Raw genomic sequence first — 8,268 nt, 5'->3', positions numbered from 1 at the left:
ACCATCCGTGGCCGTGGGGAGAGAGCGAGAGTTCAGCAGACCCTGCCGGCATCAGCAGGGCGATGATGGTCCGTCGGCTGAAGGGCAGCCAAAACCGCCGAGACGAAGCCGACAAATAATCCGGCTGGAGATAACTGACAGAGGATAGAGGTGACCAAAAATACTGAGGAACAGAGACAGCCTGGAGCCTGGACAGACGGGACGAAGCAAAGGTAAGACGACATTACAAATAATACTTGAATATATATGTAAGCTTGGCTTGGCAAGAATACGATCAGACGGGTAACATAGTACAACGAACTGACAATGAATGAGGGAGAACACAGGGAATAAATAGGAGAGATAATAAGGAACAGGTGTGACCCAGAAAGAGATAATGAATGGTGAAACAAGGAGGGAGGAGCAAAGGCACGGGACAACCGAACGCGTGGCGAGCTGTCAAAACATCGTCACGTGCCCGACAAGACATCAACAAAGCACACAGACAACAAAACCCAGGTGATCAAACCGAGAGCATGACAGTTATGTATATTATATTGCATTTCTGTCAAGAGATCCTCCTAAAAGTTACACATTGCACCTTTAGGAAAAAGCAATGGTTCTGGCATATTTTAAGATCTGCACTTATATCTGTACTTAAGTTATTTTCAGTTGAGAAAGTATAGGATTGTTTGTGAAACCGAGGATAGTGTTTATACTCTATAGTAAATAGAACATGTACTCTAGTATATTCTGAATAAAAGAAAAGATTCAGATGCATGTGATTTGTTGCCACTAGCTTTAAATTAACACATTGAAGCCCTGTCGGTGAAATCCAGGCTAAAGTCTTACAATCTAAATATGATATTAGGAACATCAAAGTTTGATTTTATTTTAATTTCAATCTTACCCAGTCAAAAGTAAAAAATAGATGCACATGAAGACAACATTTATTTAAATATTGTTATAATAATTCAATATAATTTGATCTTTTTTTATAAAGATTTACATAATATAAAAATAAACATTCTTGACTCAAATAAATACAACAAACACCAAATACTGTATATAATATCTGTACAGATTGCAGGTCAGACTGGAGGATCAACCTCTGTTCCTGCATAATAAGTTATGTCAGGGTGGACATAGTCCTAGATTGCGGTGACCAACTGTGACCCTTCATTCAGAAAAGTGTCAGCTGTTCGGCACGACTCATTCTGAGAGGCAGAGCTGTTGAAAAGTGATCCCTCTGTGATGTCACAACAGAGTCTGTGATGTAGCAATGTGTTACAGCATCCAGACAGTGGTCAAGTATTAAGTGTTTTTAAGTTTTGAGAACATCAATGGCTACGGCAATGATACGTGGCATGCTGCGATAAAATGCCTCTGTCTCCAGACCCACCAGGCTGTAGAAGGTCAAAGGTCGCCCACCAATAGTGGCCTTGATCCGTGACTGGTATAAACCATGGTCATTCTTAGAGCTCAGATCAACCAGCACCTGACATAATACACAAAATGAGATACACACTAAATAAAAAAAACTTAATGAGAGTAACAAACGTTTCAGGTTATTACTTGTGACACACACACACACACCTCTTGGAAGATCATGTTTAGGTTGTTAGGGGGAACAGCCAGGATCCAGCTGTACATCTGTTTGGCAGTGCTGACCAGCTGAGCAGATTCAGTTACTCCTGAGCAAACTACACATTTACAAGAACAAACCCTTAACAAACACACTCTTTAACACAATAAATATTAAGAAGATTTATTTGGCAACAATCCTTAAAGTAATGACACTGGGGGTGGAAGGAAAGTGTGCAGGGTCCAAAGGTGAAAGAATACAATTTGTTTAGTTACTTGAGGAGAAAAATCATCTGAAAAATTATACCTTTGTTATTTGCTCCTCGTATCCGTCTCTTGTGCAAGTCTCTCCTCTTCCTCTGAAAGTGCTCTGAAATAACATCAGAAGCAGATCCTATCAGTATATGGTTTCACATCAGAAGACATTTATGAATCTACCAGAATCTTATAGATTACAAAACTATTTTGTTTAGCTAATGAAAGAAAGTCTTATACATCTGGGATGGCATGCGGATGAGAAAGTTGTACTTTTGGGTGAACTATTTCTTTAACATCATGAAATACTTAACATTATTGGTTATACCACGGGTCTGTTGAATGTTGAATGAAATTCTTGCATTTAAAATTCCAAAAGAAAATTTGAAAGAGAAAAAAATTGTTTTTAGAGAAAAAAATTGAAAGAGAAAAAAAATTAAAAGATCTTAGGAACTTGAGCATTTTTTTCTTCCTCATTGCGTTTTTAAACTATAAAAACTCAAATCATTTTCACAGCCTTACTTTTGAAAAGTGACGGTTGCAGCTGGGGATTCTGGGTAGGAACAGAGTTTTTTTTAAGAAGTGATTCAGTAGAGTCCTGGGTTCTGAGTTCTAGCGGTTGGAGAGAGGGTTTCACAGATCTGGATGCTGTATCCATGTTATCCCGAGGGGATGCCATCATAAAAGGACTTCCGGTGACACTTCCTGTGTTGTTCGATTGTAAAGCTTTATATATAAAAGCGGTGCTATCCTCTTGTGGTTTTCTAGTGGTAGGAATGGTAAAATTCCTCTGAAACAGCTGATATTCCAAGTCTGGTATGACAGGAATGCGCATTGAATCCAGTTTGGAGCGCAGGGCAGCAATGGAGGAGCGGAGTGCTCTGTCTAGCAGATGAACAGGTGATTTTTCAGTGTCTTCATGCTAAAAATTTCATTAAAAGACAAAAATGTAAAGACATTCAAACACATACAGGAGTAACAAGTCTGTGTAAGAACTATATAGTGAGTTAGAATGTTGCTTTATCAAAAGCAAAACATTATCTGTACTTAAGATAATGTACCGGGATGAAGAGTTGCTCTTCTTCAGATAGCTGATCTAAGTTTTGCTGTTCCTTCTGTTGATCCAGATCTTCAGCAATGTCTCTGAGGTAGCTTTCCCAGTCATCCACAAGAGGGCCCACTCGCTCAAATAGTGCTGGCAATCCTACCTGCTCTTTGAGAATAACAGAATGAAATAAATATCTGGAGGATAATATAAACAGTTTCTAAACAACTAACAATGAATAACAACTTGTGTTTTAAGTTTATAAACACTGTTGTGTTATAAACACTTCTTCCCATACTGCCTTTATCCCCCCATCTTGTACCTTGACTGGCTATGAAAGTCGAGCGTGGGATAGTTTAATGGCTGTACCTGTTTCAAGCGCATCTCTGCGTTTTCGTGTCATATGAGCAGAGCTGTAGACGTTCTCCACCAGCTGAGGAAGAGTCTGTGTGAAGAAGGTCAGGTCGACATTATCTCTTATATAGTCATCAGCTCTCTGAAGCAAGTCCAACAAAGTCTGCAGGAAGGAATGTAACTCTACAGATAGAAAAAAAGGTGATCAGGATATTTTTTAATGATGGAAAGCATCATGTGCATCAATTTAAGAAGCATCTAAAATGTTAAAAGACACAATATTATTACGTCTGTGTTGCATCTTCGTCACTTTTCGCAGAGTTTTTCGCAGTTTTGATTGCATGTGTGCAAACACGAGCCCAGCTAACAGAGCGTTCCTTGAAAATTTGCAACATTCCCAAAAACTTTCTGTCAATATAAAAAGTGTAGTTTTTTTTTTTTTTTTTTGAGGTTCTAAGAATGATTCTTGGTTGTCTGAGCGTGATAAATTCTACTATTTCAAACGTTATGACAATGTCATCTTTTATAGCGTGAAAATCTGAAAGTGCTATAATTGGGTCCCAATGCTTCTATCAACTTAGAAAACGTGATAAAGAACAAGCCAGTAAGTTTGTTTCGGTAAACTATTCTCTGCAAGCTTGTAAAAATATTAGGTAATTCAGATTTCACCTGTTTTGTGACAAAGGTATCTAATTATATTAATACCGCCCCTTAATCTGCACTATCCAACCACTGCCATTTAGTGCAAAGAGAAAAAAGAGAAAAAAAATAGACAGCACAATTGAGTTTCAATTTGAACAAACCAATTTGAGCATTATGAGCAATATTCAATTTGAGCATTATGTTGATCAATGTTTGTTTTAGTTGGACTTTTGACCCTTGACATTTCACTTGCTAGTTTTTCCTTGGTTGAATTAACTTTGTGTGTATAATACACAATTGTTATTGTAATGTAAAGTTAATACTGCAATTCTATGGTGGTTGGTACTTAAACGTAAAGATCATCATCTAGTTAATTGATTTACCCACTCATCAAAGTTTAGTTTTTCTGTCAAAAATGAGATCCAGCACTCTCACAGGAGTTTGTCATTAAGGATGTTAAAAAACTATGGACAAAAATTAACCACTGTGTATTTGGAATCAGAGTATGAATCTCAAACAACTTACAACTTGTGTTTAAAATGCCTGGACAACTTACGGCACTTCTTAAATCGGCTTTGGCATTTGTCCTGAGCGAGTCGCTGACAGTCAGATGGATCAAGGGTTGAAGGGCAGTTAAGTGTGTAGAAGTGGCAGAGGGTGGCAAACTCCGACATCTGTTGCTCCTCAGACAGGTCAGTTGTCTTAAGCAGCTCAGGACATGTGGGCTCCCGACTCCCAAAGGATTCTGGGATATATAGAATGGAATTCTAAAAAGTGTGTATGGAAATCTTTTCACTGATGGTTTAAGGATGGTTTAAATATAGTACTCAGTGGTAGAGATCTTTCCTTCTTTAGTTTGCAAGAGTTTATGTAACATACTGTAAGTACTCACTCTCTATCTCCGTTGTGACCCAGTCAGAAAAGGCAGTGACCCGTGTATACACACCAGGCTTTCCTTTCTCCCCACACCCATCACCCCAAGAGGTGATTCCCAAGAGCTGAAAACGTCCTGATAAACTGTCCTGGAAGATCAGCGGTCCTCCTGAATCACCCTATACACATGCAAAGTAATTGATATAGGTGAGATGTTTCTAATCCATGTGTGGTGGTTGCGAGCAGGTGCTCACATGAGATGTTAGAGATGTTGGTGAGATGTTCGCAAACATGTGTTGCGGTAAAGCTTAAGATGAGATCTTTCTAAATCAGATGTGTTGTTTATAAAGCAGATGAGATGCAGATATGACGTTTAAAAAGCAGATGAGGTGTTAGTAAATCAGGTGTGATGCTTATAAAGCAAATGAGATTTACTAAGAGTTATAATACAGGTCTGCAGATACCTGACATGAGTCTATGCCTCCAGACAGGTACCCAGCACAAAACATGGTGTTAGTGAGAAGCTCCTTCCCAAGTGCATTGCGACAGGTGGTCTGAGACAGCAGAGGCACCTTTGCCTCCATCACCACATCTGCCGAGGGACCATCTATACACACAAAAATAAAAAATAAAAACTAAAGACGGCACTCAAAGCGAATTAAGAGCTGTTTTTAAAACTTTTCGAGATATGTGTACTGCCTTACCCTCATACAGTGAGCCCCAGCCAGCTACCAGACATGATGTACCAATTGGTGGATCGAGGTGAGAAGGCAAACAGACAGGTTTGACCCGTTCAGACAGAATAACTGGAGAACTGAGCTCAACAAGAGCAATGTCGTTGTTAAACGTCTTTGGGTTAAACTACAATGAGAAAGAAGGGACATTTAATAACAACCAAGTTATTTAATTGCAATTCAGTTTCATGAACAGAACTGTGTGTATTTACCTTTGGATGAGTGATGATACGATTGACTTTCATGGTCTGCTCATCAGGGTCGGTTTTCGCGAGGTCAAACTCCCCTACCACAGCCGTCCAGTAACTCTCACTGCGGCTTCTATTTAGAGAAGTTATATTTACATTTCTGATCAAAGCAAATTTATTACAAATCACTGCTATGACACAAGAGATATTTTGTTTGTGCTCTTACCCAGCAAAGCAGTGGGCAGCAGTGAGGACCCAAGAGCTGTCCACCAGCACACCTCCACACATCAGAGCTCCATCCAACCGCAGGTTCACCAGCCACGGCCAGCTGCCCAGAGGGGCAGGAGACCCTCCAATGATACGAGAGCGAGGCTGTGTTAGGTTTTGCATGACGGACAGACGCTGGCCACAAACAGCTGCATAAGACAAAGGTTTTACATCACAAACATAAAATTAGATAAGTGTGCAGCCATTAAAAAATAGTTTACCCATAAAGTAGATTCTGGTTTATTTTAGTCTATTATAGAAGTACTCAATCTCAATTGCATCATTACATTAGCAGTGGGTCATGGATTTGATTCCCAGGCAACACATACTTATACAAATATACCTTCAACAACATACAGTACATGCTACATGTGACATGTTTGAGGGTGAACTATTCCTTGTTTATATGTGTGTGTGGGTCTTTACCCTGTGTTGTGGTCTGTGTGGCCGGCTCCAGGTTCTGCATGGTGTTAAGTAGACTGCATTGCAGGACACGAGCGCTACAGCTCTCGCCCATGACTCTGATGCATGAGTCTTTGTTCAGTTGTGCAGGTGTACAGCGGCGCTTGTAAAAACCACAGGCTTGACTCAACATCCAGCTCCTCTCACCTTCATCTGCATCCTGCTGAGCACGGAGGATCATCTCACAGCTCGGCTCTGACTGTGCAGCTTCCGAAGATGCTATCAAATTACCATCACTATCATTATTACAGTCTATTTTTTCAGTGTCCTGACTGTTAAAAAAATGTTTGTTCATGTTTACCACAGAGGCCTTTTCGCTGTCCACAGTCCTGAAACAGACAGGGCACACACCCTCTGCAGCCAGCCTCCGCCTTGCTGCCCTCTGATACGGCTAAATCTACAGCAGACAGCGCGCGGGACAGAGCTGCCTCCATCACTACAGTTCCTCTATCAGATAGTGCTACAGAAAAGAGATGGAGGTTTGAACAAACAAAAACAAAGAAATGCAAAAATCTGTAACTTGTGAGTACTGAGATTTGTGGTTGTGTTCTTGTAGCTCATTTGGTAGAGCATTGCTTTAGCACAGAAAATAGCACCACCTGAAAGTGGAAAAAAGTCCAGACATACCTTTGAGCGTACTCTGTGGCATCCTGTAGATCTCCCTCACCGGTAGTGGTGCTCCACCGCACCAACCAATCACTATCAACAGTAAGAGTGACTCCAAACCCATGATTCCACTTTACCTGTCCACAGGTGAGCCTTCCAAGCAAAAAATTATTTTGTATTGTTGACTCGTTCTGTTCCTGCCAATGCACTGCGCCTCCTTTCGCAAAGAGTACACGGAAGGGGTGTGCATGCAGCACGAGTGTTTCCCACCTCTTGACTGGCTTAGCTTTCTTTCACCATCCCTCTCTGAGTATCTGTTTGTGACAGAAGCTATGGGAGCAGTCCTGTAGATATATACCACAAGACCACTGCACCTCTCGTTCAAGGGGTGGGAGTCCAGGGCCGATGCACTGCCAGCTGAATTCATTAAGACGATGAGAGTAAATGGAGAGGAACTTGCCAAAGCTTGAATCAAGTTAGTTTTTTGGTGAGAGAGAAATAGAATAGAAGGGAGGGGAAAGATGGAGATGGGTAGGGGGCGGGACATTTGAATTCATTAACGTTGGAGGGATGGGGTGAGGGAGACAGAGTGATCTCTGAATGAGAGCATTGTGCTCCTCCCTGAGAGTTCAAAGCGAGCGAATGTGACGATCACAGGCATGCCGACCTCCTTGATCACTTTCACGTTTTTTTGTGCTCCATTAAAATACTGTCAGTTCAAATCATTGCATCTTTCTCAGCTCAACCTATTCTCATTGGATAAATACAGTACATACAACTTTTAAAAAAAACAGCTTGTAGAAAAATTTGTTTTGCAATAATTTGTTGGTTACAGATTTCAGAGCAATGCAAAGATGTTAGTAATATTGACATTTTTTATGTTCATTGTTTAATGTTCAATATTAGGCTTTAAAAATAGTTAAAGAGAAGGACATGGATTACTTTTTGAGTGCACATGCTAATCTTTGCTTGCATAACAGCAAGACTTATTGGTTTATTTTTGCATGCACAAGTAAGGAAATACTTCAGAAGTCGTCATGGCACATGTAGTTTTGTCCAAGTCATTAAAAACCTGAAAGCAACAGGGAATTCGAAAATTGTGATATTCTAGTTTTGCTTTACTCTAAATTGTGTTTCTCAAGAGTATAAAGTAATGAAAGTAAATCTCAAGAAAGAAAGATTTAACTTAGTGAAAATCAAGAGTCAAGGGCTCAGCTAAAGCAAACATTGATTACCATAATGGTGGTTTGTTGAAATTTCAATATATTTTTCAATATTA

At 40.0% G+C, this 8,268-nt stretch overlaps 1 protein-coding gene across 1 annotated transcript; it reads right to left on the bottom strand.

Annotated features, from left to right (window-relative positions):
• Positions 1–1,042: 1,042 nt before the first annotated feature.
• Positions 1,043–5,589, bottom strand: LOC135744147 (uncharacterized). The gene is made up of 10 exons (XM_065262114.2): positions 5,437–5,589; positions 5,197–5,339; positions 4,752–4,911; positions 4,416–4,604; positions 3,233–3,400; positions 2,880–3,031; positions 2,341–2,740; positions 1,871–1,933; positions 1,576–1,682; positions 1,043–1,477 (listed from the first exon to the last, which is right to left on the bottom strand). Exons 2-10 carry the CDS (start codon positions 5,314–5,316, stop codon positions 1,304–1,306), a joined length of 1,533 nt encoding a protein of 510 aa, XP_065118186.2. The 5' UTR covers positions 5,317–5,339; positions 5,437–5,589; the 3' UTR covers positions 1,043–1,303.
• Between the last annotated feature and the right edge of the window lie 2,679 nt (positions 5,590–8,268).

This window comes from Paramisgurnus dabryanus, chromosome 6 (genome assembly GCF_030506205.2).
Source record: "Paramisgurnus dabryanus chromosome 6, PD_genome_1.1, whole genome shotgun sequence".
Classification (NCBI taxonomy): Eukaryota; Metazoa; Chordata; class Actinopteri; order Cypriniformes; family Cobitidae; genus Paramisgurnus; species Paramisgurnus dabryanus.
This window is presented reverse-complemented; position numbering and strand designations above follow the sequence as displayed.